This window comes from Cibotium barometz, chromosome 29 (assembly GCF_041138505.1).
Source record: "Cibotium barometz isolate CiBa-2024 chromosome 29, ASM4113850v1, whole genome shotgun sequence".
In the NCBI taxonomy this organism is placed as follows: Eukaryota; Viridiplantae; Streptophyta; class Polypodiopsida; order Cyatheales; family Cibotiaceae; genus Cibotium; species Cibotium barometz.
The window spans coordinates 36,695,216-36,723,055 of NC_141074.1; the positions used below are offsets into that span (position 1 = coordinate 36,695,216).

At 42.1% G+C, this 27,840-nt stretch overlaps 2 protein-coding genes across 5 annotated transcripts in view; one reads left to right on the forward strand and one right to left on the reverse strand.

Moving 5' to 3' along the window:
• Positions 1-11,684, forward strand: part of LPXA (bacterial transferase hexapeptide repeat-containing protein) — a 50,562-nt gene extending 38,878 nt beyond the window's left edge. For 2 of the 4 annotated variants that reach the window (XM_086823213.1, XM_086823211.1), the window contains exons 2-11: positions 2,262-2,355; positions 2,497-2,675; positions 2,752-2,876; positions 3,003-3,111; positions 4,296-4,388; positions 4,490-4,606; positions 4,762-4,845; positions 4,980-5,084; positions 10,933-11,019; positions 11,106-11,684. In XM_086823213.1, coding sequence (XP_086679339.1) covers positions 2,262-2,355; positions 2,497-2,675; positions 2,752-2,876; positions 3,003-3,111; positions 4,296-4,388; positions 4,490-4,606; positions 4,762-4,845; positions 4,980-5,084; positions 10,933-11,019; positions 11,106-11,225 — 1,113 coding nt within the window. In that variant the 3' untranslated portion in view covers positions 11,226-11,684. Of the gene's footprint in view, positions 1-2,261; positions 2,356-2,496; positions 2,676-2,751; positions 2,877-3,002; positions 3,112-4,295; positions 4,389-4,489; positions 4,607-4,761; positions 4,846-4,979; positions 5,085-9,808; positions 10,632-10,932; positions 11,020-11,105 lie in introns of those variants that run through there. The other 2 variants (XR_015269646.1, XM_086823212.1) reach the window with 2 other exon arrangements.
• Positions 11,685-26,654: 14,970 nt separating this feature from the next.
• LOC147622114 (pentatricopeptide repeat-containing protein At2g13600-like) lies at positions 26,655-27,146 on the reverse strand. Its single transcript, XM_086823547.1, has one exon. It carries the CDS (start codon positions 27,144-27,146, stop codon positions 26,655-26,657), a length of 492 nt encoding a protein of 163 aa, XP_086679673.1.
• Between the last annotated feature and the right edge of the window lie 694 nt (positions 27,147-27,840).

Here is a 27,840-nt window from a genome sequence, read left to right on the forward strand (position 1 = left end):
ATGTTGCCTAGTTGTTCATTCGGCATTGGTACCCGATTAGCGGGATTCCTAGAACCATAGTGTCAGACCGAGATGCCAAGTTTACCAGTCATTTTTGGAGGGCATTGTTTGATAATTTTGGTACTAAGTTGAATTTTTCCAGTGCATTCCACCCACAGACAGATGGCCAGACAGAGATATCCAACCAGTTGGCCTTTGATGTGCTGAAGTGTTGTGTCCATGATCAGCAAGGTAAGTGGGAATCGTATTTGCCTTTAGTTCAAGCTATTTTGAATGACTCTTTTTCTTTAGCTATTGGCAGGACTCCATATGAGGCAGCGTTTGGAAGACCTTTCGAGTCGTTGTTGACCAGGACTTCGTCTTTAGTATCGGATGCGAATAGAGTGACGGAGTCTTACCAGGAGATTTTAGAGTTAGTAAAAGACAGATTGGCTAAAGCGCAAGAGGCCTACACTCGACAGGCCAATAAAGACCGAAGGGATATGAAGTTTTCGGAAGGGGATTGGGTTTATCTTCGGATTATGAAGCAAAGACTGAAACAGGTGGGCAAGCGATGCCCAAAGTTGTCTTTCAGGAGCTTCGGACCTTTTCCCATTCGGAAAAAGATTAATGAGGTGTCTATGCAGTTAAAGCTACCTCCGAGTTGGACTATGCACGATGTATTTCATGTCAGTTGGCTAAAGCCATATGCAGGTCCAACCCCTTCAGGGATCAAAGACGAAGCGGAACTAGACATTGTGGATGAAGCAGAAGTTATGGTTCCAGAACAGATCCTTTTGCACCGTTTCAAGCATGGCTCAGGCCGAAGACTACGACAGTTCCTCACGAAGTTTCAAGACCGAGGAACTCATGAAGCGGTATGGCTCGACATAGAGTTTTTCGAAGACTATCCGGCGTTATTGACGGATTATTTGGAGGCTATGCACCTTCCGTCAAGTTAAGCAGAAGGGGATGTCACGTGTATCCCGCACTTGGATGCCACGTAGACATTTCTGTTCAGAAGGTGCAGGACCTGTGATGGTGAACTGGTCCCATGTGAGCCCAGTCCGGGACGAGTTAGCCAGGGATCCATCTGAGTTGTCCGAGGTCAGGTGTGCATTGTCCTGCACAGGAGTCTAAGGTCAGGTGTGCACTGTCCTGCACATGAAACAGTGCCAGTCCGCGCTGCGAGTCTCCCTCTAGACTGATGTCAGTGATTCTGTGTATCTGGTATGGTATCGGATGCCAGATCATTGAGTAGTTAGTGTTTAGGACAAGGGGCCAGCCCATAGGGCTACCCCGGATCTTAGTGTGGGCATGGGAATGGTGTGGAACCACCCCCATGAGGGCCAGGAAGGCCCAGGCTGAACCCACCAGCCATGGAAGGGCTGTAGGACAGCCCTAGGGCAAGAATAAGGCAAATTCCAGGAATTTACAGCCTTTACATGGCTGTAGGGCAAAGTATGGGGCAGCCCATACAGGCTGCCCAGCCCTTGGAATGTGGGCAAAGGCTGTGCCCAGCCCTCTGGAAGCAGGCGCATCATGCCTAGCCTTTTAGGAAAAAAACGCAGCATTTAATGTGAATATTTCCAGCATTTTATGCTGAATTTCCAGTCGTGGGAGCATTTAATGCTGGCTGACTGCAGTAGTACTGGCCGACTGCTGTAGTTGGGCTAGTATAAAAGGGAGAGCCCACAATCCCATTCATTCATCTGATTCTCCACCAAGAGCTCAAGCATAAGAGGCTAGACAAAGCCAAGAGGGTGCTAAGCAAAGGGGTGAAGGATTCAGGTCAAGGGCAGGGTATTCCCAGCTAAGAAAATGTCCAAGATTGCTGTGTTTTCGTTCAGATTTCTCATCATTCTAATAAAGCAAATACACCATCCGTGGTGGGGTCCCTACAGAGGGTAATCGGGACCCAATACTGTGTCCTCTCCACCTCTCCCTCTCTCTCTCTCTCTGTTTTCTGCACTTCTCCTTTCAGTTTGTGTGTTAATTTCCGTCGCGAAAAGAGTGCTGAATTCTGAGTATTGAAGTTACCGATTCTTCTCCGAAGCTTCCGCATATTACATGAGCAGTCGGCCAGCAGTAAGGACAACCGATAGCACCAGAGTTGTATTTCAATCAGATTTTGTTTTCTTTTGTTTTAGGGAGAAAAAATTAGCTTGGGTTTTAGTGGTGTTGCATTTTTGTGCTGCTGCCTTCCTTTTATGGAAAACTATCCTTTGCATGGTGGTAATGCTTTGTTGATAATTTAAGTCTTTACTTTGTATGTGTCCCAGGCATTAATTTGTTCTGGTATCCGCATAATTTCTTCATTTGTAGAAAGTTCTGGTGACCATGAGGATATCCCTACAAGAAGCAACAATATTGCAGGTATTTATTTTATTGGTTTTTGCATTAGTTGGACGTGCAGAAACATTTAATGAGTGTATGCGATACCATGTATAGAGCTCCTTGTCCTTGCCATCATTGATTTATTGGATTCCTAACCTAAACTCATCAGATGGGTATCAGTACTAGATATGGAGTTTCTAGATAAAAGAACTGTCAACACATCAAAGGAAACAAAATCCATTGGAGAATTTGATGCTCAACAGAACTGGTTTGGTAACATATGTAGCTCTGCAGTTGCAACATGCTTGAAGTCTATACATCCTACAGCAGTTGTACACCAGGATGCCATCATTTGTGAGGTAATCAATGGTTTCAAAGCACATTTTTTGATGTGTTTTGCAGGTCCTGAATTGATAGTTGAGCCATGTTGTATAGGATGTAGTCATTGGCCCTTTCTGTACAGTCGGTTCTGGAGTGAAATTGGGCAAGGGTTGCATGTTGCACGCAAATAGCCATGTACTTGGCAGAAGTGAACTGGGTGAAAGATGTACCCTCCATACGTAAGGCTCCATGACTGGACTTTTGGCTTGTGTATTAAGTTGTGTTGATAAGCTGCTTTGGTATACTTGATGTCTTACCTCAAAGATCACAGCCAAGCTGTGTTTTCCATGCTTTCTGTCAGGCAGTGGTGCTGTTGTCGGTGCTGATATACCAGGCTGCACGATAATAGGCAAAGAGAATTCAATCGGTCACTATGCTGTCGTTGGAGTCAAATGTCAAGATTTGAAGTACAAGGTGTGTGAAACCCTTCTCCTTTCTTGTCCTAATTTCTTGATCTTTTTCCTTTTCTCTTTCGTCTCCACACAAGGTGGCACTGGTGCATTGCAGAAGGATTCTTAATGCATATCCCTTGGTCTTTTTTGTGAGGATGACTCGCATGGTAACTGCTTGGGACACGATGGCCTAAGTGTTAGCATGTTACTTTTTGCAGTTGAGCTCCAGCTACTTTTCAAACAGGTGCCATCCGAATAGACTTTATGGGGATTCTAAGTTGATGTTAGCCATGGAGATTGAGGCTTTGTCGGCTCGTATGGGTGAAAGATACTGCTGTAATGTACTCTGGGAATTCCACCAGGCAACCCAAGTCAAGCATGTGACAATGCCTCTTAACATGAATAATTCCAATGAAAGAGAACACTTTCTTTCGAATCAATTTCCTCAGTACCTTCTGCAATTCTACTACCTAAGAAGCTCCCCAGACTACTAATAAGTTCCTTCTTTTAGAAGGGATTGCTGCCGGCTTAAGGGTCCTGGCAGTTACCCCTGTCGTGGAACAATTGAGCCATCCCATTGGCGAGCAGAGGTGCAATGTTTTTGATGGGCCTCAACGGATGTGGCTGGTCTAGTGTATGGTTTTTGCCCATGGAGCCCCTCTCTGATGTAAGTGGTGATGGCAATCTTCTTTTCCCTGTGCGCAAGGAAAAGTGTGAATGTTGTCCAACTCCCCAAGGATATGAGGGAAGCTTGCACAGATGGTATTAAAAGAAGCACTTGAGGAGAGTTTGCTGATTAGTCTCTTGTGCTGGAAAGGTGCATATCTTGCAGGTCCTCTTGACTCAGATCCACCATGCAATGCCCCGTCTCACATCACAAATGATAATATCCCCTGCAAATGGAAGCTGTATGGTTTCTGTATATGTATGATCATGTTGGGCTCCACATCTACAAGCCGTTTATGCTACATTTTTTTGTATATTTTTAGGATGTGCCCTTATGATTTGAGGAGCATTTTTGTTTCAGCAAGTATGTTATGTTCATTCTTACGACTCTAGGTCTTGGAATTCTTTCTGTGTTTATGGTTTTCAATCTCCCTGAATACATGTGTACCCTTCTCAACATTTCTTGTGAGCTCAGGCTTTTGAGTAAGCATGTAGGTCATCAAAGAAAGATCTGGTTGTGATAACATGGGATTAGTGCAGGGGGGAGATGAGTGCCACTTACACATAGGAAACAATAATGACATAAGAGAATACGTAAGCATCCACAGATCTTCCAAATCTAGTGATCAAACGGTATACCCTCATCTTTTCTTCTGAGCTTTTTTGAATTCTTGATAATACTTTTTCAATGCTTCTAAAGTTAGACTTGTCGTCCACTTGTCTTTGTGCTGCAGATTGTCGGAAATGGAAACCTTATAATGGGGTCGTGTCACATTGCTCATGATTGCAAACTTGGGGACCACAACATTTTGGCTAATGGCACACTTTTGGGTGGTCACGTGATATTCCAGGTAAGTTGATCAGGTCCAATGCATTGTCTTGTCTCTGTTTTATACGTAGGTAGAGAAACTTGTCTGCATCCAAAAGGATGTGTAGCAGCTTTGGTGCTGGTGGTAGACAATATACAATATTGAGCTCACCAAAGCTTGTGTTGTGCTCTGACTAGGATCATGTGCACACTGGGGGAGGTGTAGCAGTACATCAGAGATGCCAGATAGATTCATATGCTTTTGCTGCAGGAGGCTCCATGGTGATTGCTTCTTCCATCTGTTGAAATTTCATAGACTGTTAGTTTCCTTGTTTCTCTCCTTGAAACAAATTTAAAGTAAATTTGTGGCTCATTGCTTTGAAAAATCGCTAACATCTGTTTATTCTGATTGTCAGGTTGCTCGGGACGTTCCTATGTATATGATGGTGTCGGGAGGTCAAGCTGAACTTTGTGGGCTGAACTTAGAAGGGCTAAGACGACATGGGTTTTGTAATGACGAGGTCTCTCTCTCTCTCTCTAAGAAAATAAATGTGTGTTTGTGTATTTGTGTGTGCATGCATGTGTTCATGTGTATGTAGGCGTGTATGTTTGTGCTCTTGTGTGTGTTGTATGTATGTATGTATGTATGCATGTTGAGGGAGTGGATCCAAAATCCTTGTAAGGGGTAGAATAAGAAATCACTCGCAAGATATGCACTCTCAATCCCAGACATAAACACAGATATAACTATCACACTCATGATGATATTAAGCTAAAGTAAGCACATGCTAAGACTTAACCTTCAAGAGAGATGATTGTACACTACTACACTTGATCATTTAGAGTAGGAAAAGAGGACTACCTTGCACTCTCACATCTTGGGAAGAGAACTGAAAACATAGCTAAAGATGAGGACTTCTAAAAGTTTTGATGATCCAATACAAAGAAATGGTTCTCTTTATATAGCAAATGAAGGCATCATGAGCCCATGGGTACATGCCATGGCCAGGCCTTGGTCGGCCTGGCCATGGCATCCTATGGCCTGGCCCCTTCTTGGGCTGGCCAACTGGGCAAATGCCATGGCCCATGGGCTGCCCCCAATGGTAGCCCAAGAGTAGGGCAGCATGGGTAGTCCCATGGCCCTGCTCTACATGCATTCCTAAATGCAACTACATGCTTCCTCAGATGCCACATGTTTCACAAATAGACTCGAAGATTTCCACGTGTTGGATGGGATCACCATCTCCATTGAAGCTTTGCATGAGTTTTGCAATGTTGTATGGCTTCATGGGGTTTTGCCTTGGGGCATGAACTTGATCAGTCCCCAACTCCCTTGCCACTCCCTACCTATAACTGTTGCCATTCTTAACAAATCAGCTGGAGTTGTGGTTAAGACTGGGGCTGGCTCATAAGCTGGTCTTGTGAGGTGTGTTAACCCTCTCCCTTTTCCCTTCCCCCTTCTTGGGTTGGTTTCTTGGTGATACACATCTATGCCAAAGGTCATGGGAAAGGCGGGACTTCCCTATTCAGTGCATCTTCCCCCCGGGGAACCCTTTCTTGTCCTTGTGAGAGCATTGATTGCATGTATGTGAGGAACTCAGGATCAGTCATCATTCTATTGATATCATTCTTGGTATAGAGCTCTTCTTTATATTTTCCCTCCTTTTCTTGGTTCTACTAGCGCATAAAGGGTAGTTGTTTTCCCACTCTCCTTTTGGATCTTCCCAGATTGGCTCTAAGGGTGGCATCCCTTCTGCCAAAGCTTGTGCAAGGGCTTGGACTTAAGCCGCAACCTCCATTCTATCCCTCACGTGCGTGTCTGGCTCTAGAGTTTACATTCTTTAAAGGTTTCTATGTTTTATTAAGGCTCTTCTCGCGTTGAGTTCTTGTTTCCTTTGATTAAGGATCTGTATTTGCCTCTGGGCCTGTTTGAATTTTATTTCTATCTCCATCTCCTCACTCGTTGGAGAAAAGGTCTCTCTAGTCCTTGCAATGCCTTCCACGTCCCTCTTAACTGAAGGAGTGAAAGAGATTTGCTCGTTAGAATGGATATAGGTTTCTCTCTCCACAAATGTCTGTAAGGGAGGTGCTACTTGTGCAACTCCTCTTCATGTTGGGAACCTTAGTATTGCTCATTGTGCGACTCTCATCGTTTGAGTTGGCCCCATTTTGGTGTGACTCTGTCTGTCCCTCGAAGGACGGTTGGTTTCTAGCCTCCATAAGCGACCGAAAATGTCTCCCACACATATAGTGGATGGTATTGTTGTGGTCAGGGAAAATCTCGACTACTCCCACTATGGCGAATTCCAATGACGAGAGAGAATACCAGATCGTAGCGCAGAAGCTGTTTCTTCGACAACGACTACTTCCAAAAGCCAGGTCATCAGTGATGACACGAACGCCATGTTTCGGGAATTTATGTGCATCATAGCACAACGAGGGGAACAAATGTAGGCATGTACGACTTTTATAAAGGCCTTGGAGAAACAGATACCTCTTCAAGAAACCTCGACACTCATTCCCCTCCCCTCTCCTCTCCCAGTCATCACTGAGATCCCTTCCCAGATCCAGGCTTCAGCTATCTCCATTGAGGAGTTAACACAACATTCCTGTGCATTACATGAATTGCAGGTAAGGGAGGTAGAGCTTCGAACACAGACGGGCAGCCCATGACGCCGCACTAGAGGACCAACATCGATGCGTGGAGCACAAGTGATACCTTGCAGTCCTTGATGCAAAGACAGTACCCACAACTATCTTCACAAGAAGGTGAATTTTAGTAAGTATAATGGTAAATTCAATCCCACAACTCTGTATTCTTGGATTCATCGGTTTGAAGCCTACTTTGCTATGCTGGTAGGAAGTGAGACATAGAGAAGGTGGGTGTTAGCTAGTTGCTATATTGAAGGGGAAGCCATCTCATGGACTCATTGGGCCTAGGTCAATTTCAATTATGGAGTTGCTACCTATGTTTGGGACCAATTTGTCAGTGACCTCAAGAAGCGGTTTCTACCGCTTTATTATCTTGAGCAACTCTAGGAGGAGTATCGAGGATTGCATCAGAACGCGCTATCTGTCCTCCAATTTGCAAATAAAGTCACTCACCTGGCTTTGGAGTTGCAGAAATCTGACGCAAACAAAAGAGGTCAATTCCTCTACGGTTTGGAAACGCAAATCCAGTGGGATGTGTGCATGTTTGAACCAGAGACTTTTGATCGGGCACTTTCGCTTGCTAGAGTGCCGAGATGAAGTACAACAACGGAAAACCAAAGACCTCCTTGCCTGGAGTAGCCAAGGTAGCCATTGCCTCTAGCAAGGGTCAAAATCAGGCTTAGTCAAGGCAGCCACTGCCTCTGGCAAGGGCCAGAATTAGGCTCAGTCAAGGTTTTCGCGGGAGGCCTCTGCCTCCAAGAACACGAACAACTGATCTCGCCTTACTCCAGACGAGAAGGTTTTGGCTGGCAAAAGAGGTGGTAAGATCAATCCTGAAGAGCAAGAACAATACAAGGAGGGGCGGTGTTTCTTTTGTCATACAAAAGGACACACTTCTAAGGCTTGCCCTAAGAAGACCCCTGGTCAGACTACCACCGTGGCCTCCACAGCTGTTGTGATGAGCTAGCCTCCCACACCAACCCCCCAAGTTGTCGCTAGTCCTCTAGCTCCCACACCTTTGGTTGGTGCCATTGTCAGTCGAGAGCTTGAAGATAGGCAAAAGGGAAACCACGACTCTTTAGTATGAGCGAAACGAATTGCTCAAGACTTTTGGCTACATAGGTGGCCAGAGAGCCGTTGTCTTGTTTGACAGCAGTAGTATAGAGGACGTGGTCACATAACAAGCCGCTTGGTGTGCCCGTTTTTCGTTGACCTTGGTAGATAAGAAAGTGGAGGGATTTAGCACGGGCATGACAACGAGCATTAAGTTTGAAGCTTGTTGGGCTAAATTAGTCATCCAGGGCACAGAATTTGTGTGGGCTTTCATGGTTGCCCCTCTTGTAGGTGCAGACTTAATCTTAGGGATCTAGTGGTTTCGCAAGTTCACCCCAGACATTGGTTGGGACCAACACACGTTCCAGATTACCCTAAATGTGTCAGAGGCTCCCGTGATCATAAAGCGTGAACCCGAGATACCAACTTTCCGGTCATTAACCATTTACAGGCTAAACAAGAGATGCGGAAAGGTGCACAATGTGCGGTGATCTATGTTTAGACCACCCCAAATAGTGACATGTGCTTCAGAGAAGTACAAGGCCCTACATGACTGCTTCTAGAGGATCTTTCTTTGGGACAACTTGTCTCCCAAATTTGCCCCATCTAGACCAGAGGACCATAAAATTGAGCTCCTCCCAGGTTTCGAACCCCCCCAGTAAGTTTCCATACCGCCTGAGCAAGGCCATCATCCATGGAGATGGAGTTGGATTGTCGACTCCTCGAATTGCTGCAGTCTGGTTTCATACGTTGAAGTGTGTCTCGACTCTCCATTCGTAGCCCTGATGCTTTTCGTGAAAAAGAAGGATGGATCCTCTCACTTTGTGTAGATTATCGAGCGCTCAACAAGATGACAATAAAGAGAGAGTTCCTTATGCCTCGGATTGATTATATCTTAGAGAGGCTGAATGGAGCAAAGGTGCTTTCAAAAATTGACCTCAAAAGCGGCTACCATCAGGTAAGAATTGTGGACGGGGACACTCCCAAAACTGCATTCTGAATTGAGCGAGACCACTACAAGCTCGTGGTCATGCCTTTTGGATTAACAAAAGCCCTAGTTACGTTTAACCGCATGATGATGCGGGTTTTCATGGACTTGATAGGAAAGAGTCTTCATTTTTTTGGACGACATATTGATTATCTTAGCTACGGAAGAGCAGCTCGACATTGACGTCAGAAAAGTGATGAAATTACGGGAAAGCAACGAGCTTTATATCAATGAGAAGAAATCGGGATTTTATTTATATGAGGTTCACTACCTCGGATATATAATGAGTGCTAAAGGCATCCGATTAGACCCGGCAAAGGTGGCGGAAATCCTTAATCAGGAGATTCTGGAAGGCATTATTTGATAACTTTGAGACTAGGTTGCATTTTTCTAGTGCACTCCACTTCCAGACGGACATCCAAACGGAAATTTACAATCAATTGGTAGTCGACGCGTTGAAGTGTGATGTTCACGACCAGCAAGGTAAGTGGGAACAATTTGTCTTTAGTATAAAAGCTGTATTGAATGACACTTTTTTTCGGCTATTGGCAGGACTCCATAAGAGGCAGCATTTGGAAGACCGTTCCAGTCTTTTTTGACCAGGTCGTGATCCTCAATGCCTGAAGCTAATAGATTGATGGAGTCTTACCAGGAGATTTGGACAGGCTAACAAGGACAGAAGAGATGTGATCTTCTCGGAAGGAGATTGGATATATCTCAGGATAATGAAGCAAAGGTTGAAACAGGTGGGCAAGCGATGCCCAAAGTTATCGTTTCGGAGCTTCAGACCCTTTTCCATTTTAAAGAAGATCAATGAGTTTTCCATGAAGCTGAATCTACCTCCCAGTTGGACGATGCACGATGTGTTCCATGTCAGTTGGTTGAAGCCTTATATTGGACCTCCTCTCTCTCTCTCTCTCGCTCTCTCTCTCTCTCTCTCTCTCTCTTTTTCGTAATAGAAGATATATTACCAAAAATTACTTTACAAATGGCCTCATGGCCTCCAGGTGATGTACTACATGCTTGGAAACATGCCCACATCTTTTCATTTCATGTCCGGTGGCAAAGAAGGTGTGGGATTTCCTTTCTGGTGTATGGATTCCGTTGACAGATAGGCCCATAAAGGTTAAAGACTAGATTTTTGGCAAGATTTCGAATGGGCCAGATAACCAAGAACATTCAGTTTTCTTTCATTTTTCAGGTGGACAGGTTTGTGGCATATTTGGTTAACTAGAAATGCCTTCATATTTGATGCAAAAGTTATGCAAAAGTTGGTATTACAGCTCACATAGGTCGTATAAAAGGGCTACTATTGTGGCAAGTCTCTTCCTTGTGGTCAGCTCATTTGGTGGAGAATGACACAGTTATATATTGGATGTGGTTCGGAGTAATTAGTGAGGGAAAGCTAGTACATCTCTCTCTCTCTCTCTCTCTCTCTCTCTCCCTTGCACTCTTACTTCCACTACATTGTGCAATCGTCAGGAACCAAGGTGCTGAATATTCGTTATCTAAAGTATAATCTTGTCTGTAAGCCTCCGCATGTTACAATATGCATATGGATATTTTTGGCGTATGACAATATATTTTCAGCTGGAGTTGTTGTTGTTGTTGTTGTTGTTGTTTGTTTGTTTTTTTTTTTTTTGGGGGGGTGTTCTGATCTATTGATAACACAACAGGTGCGAAGCATCAGACGAGCATATCAAAAGCTTTTTATGAATACGGATCCAGAGGCAGGAAGGCTAGAGGAAAGATTGGCCAAGCTGGTATGAGCTCTCTCTTGTCTGATGTTGATATTATTTATTCTGCTTTTTACATCATGTCTAGCAATGTGATGGATTTTTCCCTGCAGGAGTCAAGTGAGGAGATGATGAATGTGCCAGCAGTGGTTCTTATGCTCAGTTCCATAAGGAACTGTTTTGGAGAAAATCGAAGGGGAATATGCCACTTTGGGCGTTGGAAATGTGTGTAAAGTATTTCCACATCGGGCTCGGCATGACGATAGGATCCTAAGATAAGGGTTATCCTGCCCTCACCTGTTTGCAGGGCTCACCATTCTGGCATGATGTGAGCACATATATCATCATTTCAAGGAAAACAGCAAAACTTTCCCTCATGTCCCTGTTTGACATGGGGGCAGGAATCATTGATTGGTTTATGAAGGCCAGTGCTTATTGGAATCAATAGGACGGATCAACTGTGTTTGCAATATGCATACATCAGGGTGTCTCCCTCGCGTACAATCTGTAGAAGTTTTTGGCCTCCTGTATACCTGGGTTTTTCTCTGAGCCCCAACAAGCTGTACTGTGAAGCAGTTATGAAGCCACACATTTTGATTTGGACAGGATGTGACTAGCATTTTCAACACTGTAAAATATTCATCATATATGAGTATATTGCATGCTGAGAAAGGCTGCTTTTGTTGGGTGTTCCATTGGTTCCTTAAGATGCGCTCTTTCTATATGTGAACCTGTGTCTCATGGTGGTGTAGTTTGTCAAATGATGAAGACGGTGGAGCATTTAAATGACTTCAGCTCTGCTTGATGCTAAAACAGTTTGTGGTTTCTTTATTTCTGAACAGATGCGTTTTGAGTGAACTAGACTACTGGAGGTTAAAGAACTGAGATTGGAGAGTATGTGGTACTTAAGGTGATCAAAGTAGAGGTTGACTTTGTGTGGTAAAAATAAACAAGCAAGAATACTCCTAGCACTCTAGCTCTTGATGAGGTTAATAAACTAGCTTATTATTTCACACTAACAAATTCTATTGATATGAGAAAGAGTACAACACAACACAACACAACACACTTGAAGCTTGCTAAAATTGAGGTCCTTAACTTAGATGAAGGAACACTAGTGGAACTCAATGTTGATAATGTATGTTTGGCCATAATTTGTATTTATGGATTATTTCCATTTGTGTATCTTTTCTTTAAATTACATTAATTGATTGACTATTTGGTTTATTGCATTATTGATAGATTGTGGAAGTAAGAAATTCTTATTCCTTTGTGTGAGTACTTATTTCATTATTTTTGGGTTCTATTTGATTGATGATGATTTCACATTTTGAAGAAAACTTATTTTTTATTTGGGTTATTGAAAAAAAAAACCTCCACTCATAATTAGTGTATTTTTATAAAATTACTTAAAAAACATAAGTATCAAAGTCATCATCAACAGATCGAAGAAAGATGGAGTGTTGAAAGATGGAATCACTTCAAGTCTAATTTTTTGATGCTCTTTGCTTATATGATGATGCAAAAGGATTTGTGTTACTGGTAAATTGAGGTAGGTCTACATCATGTAGGTTTTTTAGCATGAGGGTATGCTTGCTGGTGTTCTCAAGCTAATAATTGTTTGTGGGCCCTAGAAGTTAGATCCTTGTAGAGTAGTCACTACCCTAGGAACAACCATGCATGGCTTAAGCATCTGAGCATGCCTAAAGTAATGCAAGAATGTGTTTCTTGTGTCTACGAGTCTAAAATATTTGAGTTGGTACATCAAGAGGGTTTTTTTTTTCCATCTTGTGATACATTTGGATTTTTATTATTTCCTCCTATTTTCATGGCTTGTAGTGTAGTTTGTTGTTTTAAGACATTGAATTCTTTTGTTTAGTGGATCATAGTGTAGAGGTGTTGCATTTTTAAAACACCTCATCACTAAGAGTGGTGCCATGCGCCAAAGACTTCAAAAAAGTAACTATTTTAAATTGTACTTCAGAAATCGAGCAATGTAGTGCTCGAAGAAAATGTTTTTTTTCAACCCTAAAAATTAAAGGTGATGCTTAGGTTTAACTAGGACTTAAACTTGAAAATGACTAAAATTCATAAAAATGTTGAGATTTGTAACTAAAATGTATAAATTTCATCCCTTAAAATTAAAGGCAACGTCAAAGTCCAACCGGGATATTTGAGTTTCAGCAAGGAAAATTACACTACAAATCCGGTTATGTGAGCTGTGGAGCATATACAAACCGGGTTATGTGAGTTGTGGAACAACGAATGATTATGGAGCCCTTTTCCTAGGTCAATTAAGTGCCCATGCTGGGCTCCACTCTAAGTGAAGTCTTTGTGAAAGTCATAGAAGGTGTTTTTAGTGCTTGTTTCTAATTTAGAGTAGATGGACCAATTTCCACCAATTCATTAATTAAGGGTCATTATCCACTCCTATTTACAACCATACAATACAATCACTTTCCCCCTTGAATTGGTCAATTTCATAGTTAATTAATGAGCATGAGATTTTCACTTCCTTAGTATCATTTCCTGGTATTCGTCTTGTAGCAAGATGCCAGGGATCTGCATGTAGTTGCATTTAGGAATGCATGTAGAGCAGGGCCATGGGACTACCCATGCTACTGTACTCTTGGGCTACCAACCCCCAAAAAAGGGCTATTGCCCAACTAACCACTCCAAGAAGGGGCCAATGGCCAGGCCATAGGACTTGGGCAGCCAGTTGGCTAGCCCTAAGGGCATGGACTGGCTATCGGCTAGCCATGGAGGCCAGTCCAAAAAGTGGTTAGCATAGCTGCCTAGACAATAAGATCAAAGGCCGCCAGTTTAGATTGAACAAAAGGGGCCTATTTAATAAACATAAACTAGAACCCATCAACCAACATTTTTATTGACTATATAAGCATGGGCTTAGTAAAGGTCAATTCATCTCATTATTCACAAAGTGGTGAAGTGTTCCAAGGGCTAGGATAGCCAAAGGGAGCATAACACAAAGGTGAACTTGAAGGTCAAAAGCCACGTCATCTTCAAGCTGAAGGTTTATAGCCAAGGGAAGATCTCCAGAAGTTTGTCTTTTCTCATCATTCAATAAAGCAAATACACCATCCTTGGTGGGGGCACTGGTATTTGGGACCCAATCGGGTGTACATCTTTATTGTGATTCCTCTCTCTCTCTCTCTCTCTCTCTCTCTCTCTCTCTCTCTCTTACTTCCCCTACATTGTGCAATCGTGAGGAACCAAGGTGCTAAATATTTGTTATCTAAAGTATAATCCTGTCTGTAAGCTTTCGCATGTTACAATATACATGGATATTTTTGGCTTATGACAATATTCAGCTGGAGTTGTAATTAATTTTTTCTGTTCTAATCCATTGATAACAAAACATGTGCAATGCATCAGACGTGCATATCAAAAGCAAATATCTTCCCATTTTGCTACAAGGATTCTTTGCCTCTTTGTTTACCACCTTGGAGCACATTAGTAATGCCTATTGGGGTGGAGGAGTAGAGGTCTTAGTTTGAATGTTTCACCAAGTGACTGAATGAATGTGTAGATTTGAAAGCTAAGAATGCGCAATGAAACTTAGGAACAACTATGCATGGCTTAAGCATCTGAGCATGCCGAAAGTAATGCAAGAAAGTGGTGAAGTGTTCCAAGGGCTAGGATAGCCAAAGGGAAAACACAAAGGTGAACTTGAAGGTCAAGAGCCAGGTCATCTTCAAGCTGAAGGTTTATAGCCAAGGGAAGATCTCTAGAAGTTCGTATTTTCTCATCATTCAATAAAGCAAATACACCATCCTTGGCGGGGGCGCTGGTATTTGGGACCCAATCGGGTGTACATCTTTATTGTGATTCCTCTCTCTCTCTCTCTCTCTCTCTCTCTCTCTCTCTCTCTCTCTCTCTCTCTCTTACTTCCCCTACATTGTGCAATCGTGAAGAACCAAGGTGCTAAATATTTGTTATCTAAAGTATAATCCTGTCTGTAAGCTTTCGCATGTTACAATATACATGGATATTTTTGGCTTATGACAATATTCAGCTGGAGTTGTAATTAATTTTTTCTGTTCTAATCCATTGATAACAAAACATGTGCAATGCATCAGACGCGCATATCAAAAGCTTTTTATGAACTATATTCCCATTTTGCTACAAGGATTCTTTGCCTCTTTGTTTACCACCTTGGAGCACATTAGTAATGCCTATTGGGGTGGAGGAGTAGAGGTCTTAGTTTGAATGTTTCACCAAGTGACTGAATGAATGTGTAGATTTGAAAGCTAAGAATGCGCAAGGAAGCTTAGGAACAACTATGCATGGCTTAAGCATCTGAGCATGCCGAAAGTAATGCAAGAAAGTGGTGAAGTGTTCCAAGGGCTAGGATAGCCAAAGGGAGCATAACACAAAGGTGAACTTGAAGGTCAAGAGCCAGGTCAACTTCAAGCTGAAGGTTTATAGCCAAGGGAAGATCTCCAGAAGTTCGTCTTTTCTCATCATTCAATAAAGCAAATACACCATCCTTGGCGGGGGCGCTGGTATTTGGGACCCAATCGGGTGTACATCTTTATTGTGATTCCTCTCTCTCTCTCTCTCTCTCTCTCTCTCTCTCTCTCTCTCTCTCTCTCTCTTACTTCCCCTACATTGTGCAATCGTGAAGAACCAAGGTGCTAAATATTTGTTATCTAAAGTATAATCCTGTTTGTAAGCTTTCACATGTTACAATATACATGGATATTTTTGGCTTATGACAATATTCAGCTGGAGTTGTATAATCCTGTCTGTAAGCTTTCGCATGTTACAATATACATGGATATTTTTGGCTTATGACAATATTCAGTTGGAGTTGTAATTAATTTTTTCTGTTCTAATCCATTGATAACAAAACATGTGCAATGCATCAGACGCGCATATCAAAAGCTTTTTATGAACTATCTTCCCATTTTGCTACAAGGATTCTTTGCCTCTTTGTTTACCACCTTGGAGCACATTAGTAATGCCTATTGGGGTGGAGGAGTAGAGGTCTTAGTTTGAATGTTTCACCAAGTGACTGAATGAATGTGTAGATTTGAAAGCTAAGAATGCGCAATGAAGCTAAGGAACAACTATGCATGGCTTAAGCATCTGAGCATGCCGAAAGTAATGCAAGAATGTGTTTCTTATGTCTACAAGTCAAAATATTTGAGTGCGAAACTTTGTTTCTTAATGAAGTAATTACTAGAGGTTTAGTACATCAAGATGGTTTTATGTGATACATTTGGATTTTCATTTTTTTCCTCCTATTTTCATGGCTTGTAGTGTAGTTTGTCATTTTAAGACATTATATTCTTTTGTTTGGTGGATCATAGTGTAGAGGTGTTGCATTTTCAAAATACCTCATCATGAGACTAAGAGTGGTGTCCTGTGCTGGAACTTTGCTACTTAGTTGATTTTGAAAATCATGGAGATGCCAGAGAAACCCCTATTTCATTGGTTTGTTGTTTCAGGACTTCAGAAAATTAATTGTTTTAAATCGTACTGTAGTGCTCGAAAAAAGTGTGAAAAAAAAACCCAAAAAATTAAAGGCGATGCTTAGGCATAATAACTAAGATTTAGACTTGAAAATCACTAAAATTCATACAAATGCTGGGATGTGGACCTAAAATGTAAAGAATATAAAATTGAAGCTAAAGTCAAATTCCAAGATTTAGACTTGGAAATCACTAAAATTCATACAAATGCTGGGATGTGTACCTAAAATGTAAAGAATATAAAATTGAAGCTAAAGTCAAATTCCAAGATTTAGACTTGGAAATCACTAAAATTCATACAAATGCTGGGATGTGTAACTAAAATGTACAAATTTCATCCCTTAAAATTGAAGCTAACGTCAAATTCCAACTGAGGTTCAGCCGGGAAAATTACAACAGGCATTTTATGCTTGCCAAAAAAAAAGGCGGCTTTAAGAGAGCATCGGTTGGGGTAAAGGGGCTGGCTCAGATGCATAGGGATGACATTGTCTTCTGGTAATCAGAACGCCTTCAACAGACTCTTCACGGTCGATTACAATAGCGATACTCCCAACATTAATAAACCTTGAGTAGCAAGAAACGGTTTTGCATATGGGATATCTAGTTCAAAGTGTGTCCACTCGTTTCCGCACATTTCCTTGTAGTGCACTTTTGCGTCGATACCTTTGAACCCATCACAATTTAAAAGAAAATAATTGAGCACCTCACACACATGTTTGCCTTTCTCTCGGGAACTTCCTTCTCCAAGTTATCGTATCCATGGATTTATATCTCACCCCATTGCCTAACTTTTAGAAAAGTTCATGTAACCTCCATGAGAATCATCAATGTAATATCCATGGGAATCACCATTCCCAAGTACAAGGTCGACCCTCATCACCTTCCACAAAAGCGTGATTACAAATTGTTTGAGACATTTTTAAATCATCAAATTTTCATCTAAAGAATGAAATCGACTTCTATTTTAATAATCATCAGTGTAGGTTTTTTTAATTAGACATTAAATACTCTTTTTTGGTGGCTTATAGAGCTGGTGTCTTAAAAACACCTCATCATCAGACTAAGTGATGTCTTTATGTAATCTTTTTGAGCCTTGAATAATATGGTTGTTAGCTAGATCCTTCTATGGTGGATTGGGGATGTATGAATTACCATCACCATGATGTGGGAAAATTCCTTCTCCAAGTTATAGTATCCATGGGTTTATATCTCACCACATTGTCTAACTTTTCAACAAGATTCATGTAATGTCCATGGGAATCATCAATGTAATATCCATAGGAATCAGTCCAAAGACAAGGTTGACCCTCATCACCTTCTGCACAAGCATGATTAAAAGTTGTTTAAGATATTTTTAAATCATCAAAGTTTCATCTAAAGAATGATTGCCTTCTATTTTAATGATCACCAGTGTAGTTTTTTGTTATTAGACATTCAATACTTTTGTTTGTTGGCTTAGAGAGCTATTGTCTTAAAAAACCTCATCATGAGGCTAAGTGACGTCTTTATGTAATCTTTTTGAGCCTTGAATTATATGGATGTTAGGTAGATCTTTCTATGGTAGATTGGGGATGCATGAATTACCATTGCACCATGCTGGTAGTTGTTGGTATCATGGTGGGTGATTCCATATGAAATACTAACATGCTATTGTTATTGGTGTATACAGGGGCCATGCTACTGTATACACATCATGAGACTAAGTGATGCCTTTATGTAATGTTTTTGAGCCTTGAATTATATGGATGTTAGCTAGTGCTCAGCTATCATGCCGGGTCAAGGAGATGATTTACATGTGGGGCATAGAGATATTCAAAGTGTCGCTTGGGGATGCTTGAATTACCATTACACCGTGCTGATAATTGGTATCATGGGTGATTCCATATTAAATACTAATGGGCTATTGTTATTGGTGTATACACATTTGGGGGGCCATACTAGTGCAATTGGTATTGCGGTGATTCTATGTTATATACAAAGTTATTATGTTTATGTGTGTGCCTATTATATGCTGTCATGTTGGGATTGATCATGACATTAGGGAAAATTTAGACTCAAAAAGGGGCCTTGTAACAGATCCCTTGGGATGGTGATGTGGACAAAGCAAGCCAATAAACCCACATATAATATTGGAGGGTAGGTGTGTCATTTTTGAGTTCTTTATTCCATTAACTGACATGTGGGGTGTTTTTTAATTCAAAACAATGCCTCTTAAGTATAGTTTTTTATTCCCACTATGGTGCCTTATTTTATTGAAAAAATTCACCACTCTCTTTCTTCATTACACTTTTGAATGGAACCAAGCCAACTTTGCTTACCAAACTTGAACCATACTTCGTCCCTGCAACCCATCATCTTGCATTGTCTCCCTCATTGTCTTCCCGACTCCACAACCACAACCACAACCACAACCACTCCAAATCCGAATTGTTTTGAGCGGGAAGTTTTTGATTTCTCTTCTTCTCATTCACATTCCTTCCATTTTGGAAGCTCATAGCCTCCCGCGTCTTTCTCACGCCACAATCTTCCTCTCCATCTCATGAGTGCCCGCCTACCTCCAAGTTCGTGGCACATTCAATGGAACATTGATTCATCATACATCAAGGTTTGAGGAGAGAATGAGGCGGCAAGTTTTGAAAAAGGATGGAAAAGAATTTGTTCTTCATGCGCCATACCTGCTTGTGCATGAATAACAATCCCATTTCTTACCTTTTTCAAGTGAGGGTTGTTCTTACAAGTATTGTGTACATTTTGGTGCATCCAGGATACCAACAAGTTTGTTTGATGGACAAGGAGGTATTATTTAGTGATGTTGTCTTTTGGTTTTAATGAAGCAATCTTCTTCACGGGAGATAAGTGTAATATCTTTGGTTTCTTTTGGTTAAAGTGTGAGTTCATGATGCTTTTTGGTATTGTTAAAGCACAGAACAATGCAATGGAACCTGTGAAACAAAAGAAAAAAAAGATGGACATCCACTTCCAAGTAGAAGCCGATTATGCTCCCTGCCTGCTGCTGCTGCTGCTGTAAGAGAAATTGGTCTAGGCCAGCATGCAAAGCCCACATTATTGAGCTTCAAAATGAAGGAAATAAAAATATGGACCTATGGTTGGATGGTAGTATTTACCCACTAGATCCAACCTCCTCTCAATCTCCATCATTCTTTGGGTTGACAAGTTTCTTCAAGTTTTTGTGTGAGGGTGAAAATGGATTGCTTGGATATTGCAAAAGATTGTTTGGCCAATGTCAAAGTATCATTAAATGTAACTTTGAAAGACATTTGAGTGATAGAGATGCCAGAATAAAAATGCTTGAAGGTGCGAATTTTTACTTGGCATCGATCACAACAGCTTTGCAAGCTTCATATATGAGGACAAAGCAAAAGTTTGTTCTGGGTTACAAAAAGAGATTGATCATTTGCAAGCAGACTATTCGTAAGATGCAGGCCACTATTAAAGAGAAGAATGAAATTTTGGCAGTTCGAGAAATCAATAATTTCACTTTGGAGAGTGAGAATGCACACCTTAGAAAACAACTTGAAAAGTTCAACAAAAAATTACAATATTTGAAAGACACGCCATTGGGTGCTCGATTACGCAAGAGACAGTTCAAACCATTGGAAGAACTCAATGTTGGAGGTGGCCAATGGAAGCGTCGTGTAAAAGCTTGCAGGTATTATGGGTCTTTGAGCACTCACTTTTCATTTTCATCTTTAGTTCCTTTTTTGGAGATGGGGGATTGGGTGTGGGGGTGGTATAGTTAGATGAATGATGGACTGCAGTAGCTATCATTGTTGCTTCAGGATGGTCACAGATGTTGTGGGTCCAAAAGAGCAAGGTTCTGACATATTTGGCAAAGTTCTGACAAAAGACATCGTGGAGTCAGCAATACATCATCCTAAGTTTGCAAGACTTCGATCAGACATAGCAAAGCAATCCTTGCAGAAGGTGAGTGAAGCATTCACTCCTGTAGATGCACAAGGTCTATGTGACATGGCTGGCAGTCAGCAATACATCATCCTAAGTTTGCAAGACTTCGATCAGACATAGCAAAGCAATCCTTGCAGAAGGTGAGTGAAGCATTCACTCCTGCAGATGCACAAGGTCTATGTGACATGGCTGGCATAAGCACAAAGTCTTATAGGATGTTGTTTAATAAAGTTAAAGAAGGTTTCAATTCTAAACTTGGAAAAAAAACAGTAATTCCCATTCCAAAACCATTTCAGTGAACAAAGCTCGAAATATTCTCAACTTGGGAATGGTCGAACTTATTGGAGAGCCTTGTCACGTGTCTAGTACATTGACAGTGACTAAAAAGAGCGGGGAACAGAAAATCATAGAGCTTACAGAGTTCAACAATTTCATTATGGATGTTCGAAAATTACAAATGGCTATGGTGAAATTTTATGACATCAGTGTTCATGAGTGCAATGGAAGGCTGAAATTTGTTTTAAAACATGATGAGAGTGAGGTGATCAAAGGACAGAAGCTGGAAAGGGTTAGCTTGACTTTAATGAATAGAGCTTTGGATGCAAGTATTAGTAATGCTGATGGTGAGAGGCACTTTAGTGTACAATCCCAAAATGAGATTTGGTGACTGGCTGCATTCGAGGTGAGGTGCTATCCATTTTAAAAAAAAGTATATTATGTTGCTATCCATTACATGTTGTAGACAATTTAACTGGCCTCTTATTAACAGGTTCCAACAGAGACCCATGAAATTCTAAAGTGGTACTTTAACCAGACTGAGCTTCCTTCCACTATCTTAGCAGCAGTCGAATGGCAAAAAGCTTTATGTAGAAGGATATGGTGAATATGAGGTTGAATGGCACCTGGCTGCAGATCTTAAAACCTTGAAATGCATGTTTGGTATTTCCCAAGGAGCAATGGCCAAGTATCCTTGCCTGTATTGCATGGCCGAACGAGGTGTCTCCTGTAAGGTCCCCCATCCCCACCGTGCAACGGATTCTAGGTGCTAGCAGCGGAAGTAGCACATCTTGTGCGGGGCAGGGTCCTACACTCGGGGCCTCGCCCACCACGGATATCCGGACAGGTGACTAATTCCTCGGTTCTTCCAAAACCGAACTTAGAAAAACTTCCCTTGCCCGGAAAGCACATGTGATTCCTCCAGGATAAAAATTTTACTCTAACGTAGTCAAGGTCATCACTGACCAAACTGATCCAACCGAACCTAAAGTCGCTTGGTCGTCAGATCAAGGAAGAAACTTGCACTTGGATCATAGAGATCAACGCTTTTTTCCCCGTCAAGAGGCACAGCCGTTGATTCCTATCCATAGAACAATTACTATCCGGGATTTACTTCATCTAACGTAATATAACAGAAAGGAGTCTCATTTTACGGATCCATCAGTCCAGCCTACAGTCCCATGGGTTAGCCAACCACCCAACCACTGGTAATGATAAGATCCAATTAGAAATTTGGTTAGGTTTTGTCCCGGGTACTAGGGAAAAGAGTTCCCAGGCCCCCTAGCCGGAAGTTCGTGCAAACATAAAACTAGTCACACCACTTACACACCCAATATGAAATTGCCTTTTTCTCAGCATCAGCTAACTTTAAAACAATCCTTTAATGAAACCATTATGTCACTGATCACAATCCTCAAAATCTCTGGTTGAATCCATATTTCCAATCATTCATTCATCGGTGTACTTATGGCATCATTGGCAACCAGAACGCTCACCACCTGTTCACTCAGGGGCCTTTTCGATAGTTCCTAGCTCATAGTAACCGGCAATATATTCACATAACAAAATGGAATCTCCGTGGAAGATCAGCAAGATCAACCAACAGATCCATATAAAAGAGCCATGGACTCATCCGTTGAGGACCAGCAAGGTCAATCAACAAGATCCATGCCCGATTTTAGACTCGGGGGGGGGGTCACTTAGCATAAAAAATGAATATCACGTGCGTTCAATAGAAGGAATTTTAAAAAAAATTTGACTTACAGATATTTATTCACAGAAGGATTTATTTTAGAACATATGTATGTATTTACAGAAGGTACTTTTTTATTGATAAATTTGACCCAAGGTTGTAAAGATAAGAAAGGTATAGGTGTAGTGGTTTAAGCTGCAAGAGCATAATTTTCCACACAATGGATCCAGGTTCAAATCTTGGGAAGATTTTTTCCTGGATATAAAATTTGATTTTTATTTGGGCTGCAACGTGATGATTCTGAAATGAAAAGACATTTGATAATATTTGAATTTGCTTTTACTACACACGATTTATAGGTGCGCATTCAAAACACGCAGCATTGGGTGGGTAGTGCAGGTTGAAACCAATACTATGGCAGACGGGTAGTATGCTCCCAAACTCAGGTACGCAGCTCTCTCTCTCTCTCTCTCTCTCTCTCTCTCTCTCTCTCTCAAGCACAAGAAAACTCAGGTACGTAGCTCTCTGAAGATCTCTCTCTCTCTCTCTCTCTCTCTCTCTCTCTCTCTCTCTCTCTCAAGCACAAGTAAACTCAGGTGTGCATATGCTCTCTCTCAAGCACAAGTAAACTCAGGTGTGCATATGCTCTCTCTCTCTCTCTCTCTCTCTCTCTCTCTCTCTGTGTGTGTGTGCTTGATTTCTGCCAATCTTTCAAGGTGTCAATGACGTTGCCAAGGTGCCTTTGCAGAACCATGCATTGTCATGACGATGATGCTTGCCAAATCCAACTTGGCATTCCAACCTTATGACTTGGTTGCCTTTCGCAACTTGCACTTCAGCGGCGCGTAAGTGCGTAACGAAGGGCTTGACAAAACCAGACGCAAGCTTCTCCATGAGACCATCTGCTGAAATGAAGAGTTCGCATCTGCGGCACAAGAACAACAAAAGAAGTGAATGCAGATCAACTTAACAAGCAAGCAAGCAAGCAACCGACCACTTTATAGAATTTGAACAATAGAAAAGCTTCTGGGCATTCTTTTGAGTGCTCTGACTATCTTACAGAGGGGCCCTTATTACCTGGTACGCTTGGGCGTGAGCTGAAACTCTGCATAATCAAGGACCGTGTCTCCTCTCATTGTGTTGATATGTACAGCTTTGACTTATGCGTTATGCAAGATTGCAAATACTTCAACTGAAGCTGGGGAAGATATCTTGCACTGCATTTTGAATGAAGCAAGCAGGTTGGATAAGCTCTTCTAATATGAGAGAGAGAGAGAGAGAGAGAGAGAGAGAGAGAAATGAAATGAAATGTTGTAATAAACGTCTTTAGAAGGCCAAAATGACCTATGAGACCAAAAAGATTACATCCCAATAGAATATGATTCTCTGTCTGGAAAATAAATGAAATGAACAATATAGATTCTAAAATCTAGGCCTGCCATACATCAAGAGGATATGAATAGGGGGGGGAGGTGGTGGGGGGTAGAGGCTCAGGCTGTATACAAGCTTATCTCAGGAGGTCAAGCATGGGTCTCTGTCGTAAGGAGTCGATGCCTTCCATGCCGAGAGACTTGACAGGCCGTGCTCGATGTCGATCAATAATGACTCTAATCCGCCTATGCGCCTATGCAAGCGTATGCGAAGATGTGAGGATCCTGGTAGTCTGGGGCATCTGGATCGTCCTAATTGAACAGCTCTGTCAAGTAAGGTCCCCTGCCTGTCAGGTAAAGTCTCCTCTCTATCTGCTGTTACTGGGAGGGGCCTCTAAAGAAATCTGTCATCTGTCAAGTAAGGTCCCCTGCCTGTCAGGTAAAGTCTCCTCTCTATCGTGCTGTTGCTGGGAGGGGCCTCTAAAGAAATCTGTCATCTGTCTCTGTGCCGACCTTCTCTCCGTGGGGTGTCTGCCTCTGAGGAGAATCTCTCTAAATCTGCGTATCTCTAGGAGGTATAGCCCTAGACACCTCTGGTCGTAGTACTCCATGACCCTGGATAAAGCCCTCTCTGAACAAACAGTGGAAGCGTCCTCTAATCTCATAGAAGGCAGTACAACGGCAAATGTAATGTTCCTCTGTCTCTGGCTCATGCTGGCACACCTGGCAAATCCTCTCCTCTGGTGTGGTACTCTCTGGTGGTACTCTCTCTCTCTCTCTCTCTCTCTCTCTCTCTCTCTCTCTCTCAAGCACAAGTAAACTCAGGTATGCATATGGGTTCAGCATAGACAGGCTACCCCCCTTTCAGTACTCTCTGGATGCACCCTACATCTCCTCCATCACTTTTTGTGCTCTCTGACGTATATTGCATTTGGCATACATGTCGCTCAAGGTGACGCAAAACATAGCCTTTATTTTTCAAAAGCAATAATATTAGCATCTTCTGTAGTGCCACCAACCATCAAGATGCAAGCATAAGTGATTGCATCTATAGAGATCAAACAAGAAGCTCCTCAAGTACTTTTTGTGCTTTTTGAAGTACACCACATTTGACATACATGTTGATCAAGGCATTGCCAACAGCCCTGACTAACAATATCATCCTTCAACATCTTGTGTAGTGCACATGCCTTTAAGATGCGGTGATTGAATCTGTAGAGGTGCTCTCACTTCATATCTGCTGAAACCAGCCCACAGCTTCCTGCCCTTGCTCATGTAGGCATATCTTGCAATCAGCGTGTTTTAAGGATGACCTTCTGGAGACGAGAAGCTCCTCGAGCACTTTCTATGCTTCCTAAAGTACATCACATTTGACATTCATGTCGATGAAGGCATTGCCTTCCAGCTCCTAACTTAGAATATCATCGAGAATTAGTTTTCCCATATCAACATCTTGCGTCGTGTTGGTGATTGCATCTGAAGAGACGCACTTGCTTTGCATCTGCTGAAAACAGCTCAAAGCTTCCTGGTCTTGCCCCTTTTGGGCATTTGATGCAATGAGTGCACTCCAAGAGACTACGTTTTGGACATAAATTGTCTCTGTCACTTTTCGTGCAAGTGTAGGTGATTGCATTTGGAGAGATGCCCTCACTTTGCACACACTGAAAACAGCCCAGAGCTTCCCGCCCCTGCTTCTATTGGGCATATCTCGCAATCAATGCGCTCCAAGAGATGAAGTTTTGAAAAGAAGCTTCTTTTGTGCTTTTTGAAGTACACCACATGTGACATACATGTTGATGAGGGCAATGCCAAGAGCCCGTGACTAAGAATATCATTGTGAATTCTTTTGCTACCACATGAAGACCGCATGCTTGGTTGCATCCGGAGTATGTATACTCATGCAATGATTTCCTTGCTGGTTAAAATGAATGTTTTACATGAAACGGTACCTTTCACAGAAAGGCTTACCTTTTGCATCCCCATTGAAGGGCAACTCTCAAAAATGTGGCTAACTTTGAGACATAGCAGGGTCATTCAAAATGTCGAGGATGCTGATTTGGGTATGCTAGGGTTCTTGGCCTGCTATTATAGTGAAGACCAAGGGACAACATTTCAAACCAAAAGCTCCTTAAGCACTCGTCATGCTTTTGCAAGAGCACCACACTTGGCATACATACCCACCAAATCATTGCCGAGCATAATATCTTTCTCCAGCAACCCCTCTCTGGCAATTTCATTAGGAATCTGTTGCCTCTTGTCAGATGCTCCTATGCTGCCGTACACTTTCAAGACCTAGGCACATTTCCATGATCATCTAGCTCCTTGTGCATCGAGGGGCAGTGGTGGGTGTAGGTTAGCCTACAGTTCCACCACATTTGGCACCAATCAAAGCATTGCCAAACAGCACATCTTTACCCAACAAACCCTGCCTAGCAATCTCATCATGAAATTGTTCCCCTTTGATAGCTACTCCTATACAAGTGCAGGCCTTCAAGATGCAAGTGTATGTCATTACATTTGCTGGCATGCCCTTGCATTGCATCTAAAAAACACTTCAAAGCATTCTCACCCTGACTCTGTTGTGTATATCTTACTATTAGTGAAGACCAAGAGAAAACATCTCAAATTGGAAGCACTTGTTGTGCTTTTGTGAGAGCACCACACTTGGCATACATATCAACCAAAGCATTGCCAAGCACAATATCTTTCTCTAGCAACACCTCTCTGGCAATTTCATTATGAGTTTGTAGCCTCTTGTCAGATGCTCCTATGCTGCCACACGCTTTCAAGATCTAGACATACATCACTGCATCCTTGCCCCTTGCATTGCATCTGTTTAAAAGAGTTCAATGCATTCTGGCCCTGTGCCCGCTGGGCATGTCCTCCAATAAGTGTGCTCTAAAAGACAACATTGGTTGTAGGAAGCTCCTCAAGAACTCGTTGTGCTTTAGCAAGTGCACCACATTTTACATACATGTCCACCAAGGCATGAACAAGCACGATATTTTTTTCTAGCAATCCTTGTTTAGCAATTTCTTCATGAATTTGTTGCCCTCGTTCAGTTGCTCCTCGTATGCTGGCGCATGCTTTCAGCATGCAAGTGCAGGTCACTACATTCGGGGAAAGGCCCTTGTGTTGCATCTGTTCAAAACAATTCAGGGCTTCCTCACCTTGGCCTTGTTGGGCAAATCCTACGATTAGTGCAGACCAAGAGACAACATCTTGTGTAGGTAGATGGTCAAGCACTGGTTGTTCTTTTGCCAATGCTCCGCATTTCGCATACATGACCAGAGCATTGCCTAGTACAATATCTCTAGGGACTTCCACCCTTACTTTTGGAGTTGTCAGAGACCCAAACCCACTACCATGTTCATCTGGATCCTTGCGCATCGAGGGGCAGTGGTGAGTGTAGGCTAGCCTACAGTTCCACCACATTTGGCATCCACCAAAGCATTGCCAAGTAGCACATCTTCAAACCGTGCCTAGCAATATATCATGAATTTGTTCCCCTTTGATAGCTATTCCTATACCAATGCAGGCTTTCATGATGCAAGTGTATGTCACTACATTTGCTGGCGCACCCTCGCGTTGCATCTATTCAAAATAGTTCAAAGCATTCTCACCCTGACCCTGTTGTGTATATCCTGCTATTTGTGAACACCAAGAGACAACATCTCAAACTTGAAGCTCCTCAAGCACTCATCGTGCTTTTGCGAGAGCACCACACTTGGCATACATATCCACCAAAGCATTGCCAAGCACAATATCTTTCTCAAGTAACCCCTCTCTGGAAATTTCATTATGAATCAATTGCCTCTTGTCAGATGCTCCTATTTTGCCACACGATTTCAAGATCCAGACATATGTCACTGCATCTAGGGAAACACCCTTGAGCTGCATCTGTTCAAAAGAGTTTACAGCATTTTGGCCCTATCCCTGCCACCACGGGCATATCCTCTAATAATTGTGCTTCAAGCGACAACATTGGTTGTAGGAAGCTCCTCAAGAACTCGTTGTGCTCTAGCAAGTTTGTCTCTGTATCTCTCTTGCATGATGTTTATATGAATCACCATACACGAGTTAT

Bases quoted from the DNA above. Each gene is read 5' to 3' on its own strand.
- LOC147622114 (XM_086823547.1), bottom strand. From the start codon at position 27,146: ATGCGCAAGGATCCAGATGAACATGGTAGTGGGTTTGGGTCTCTGACA.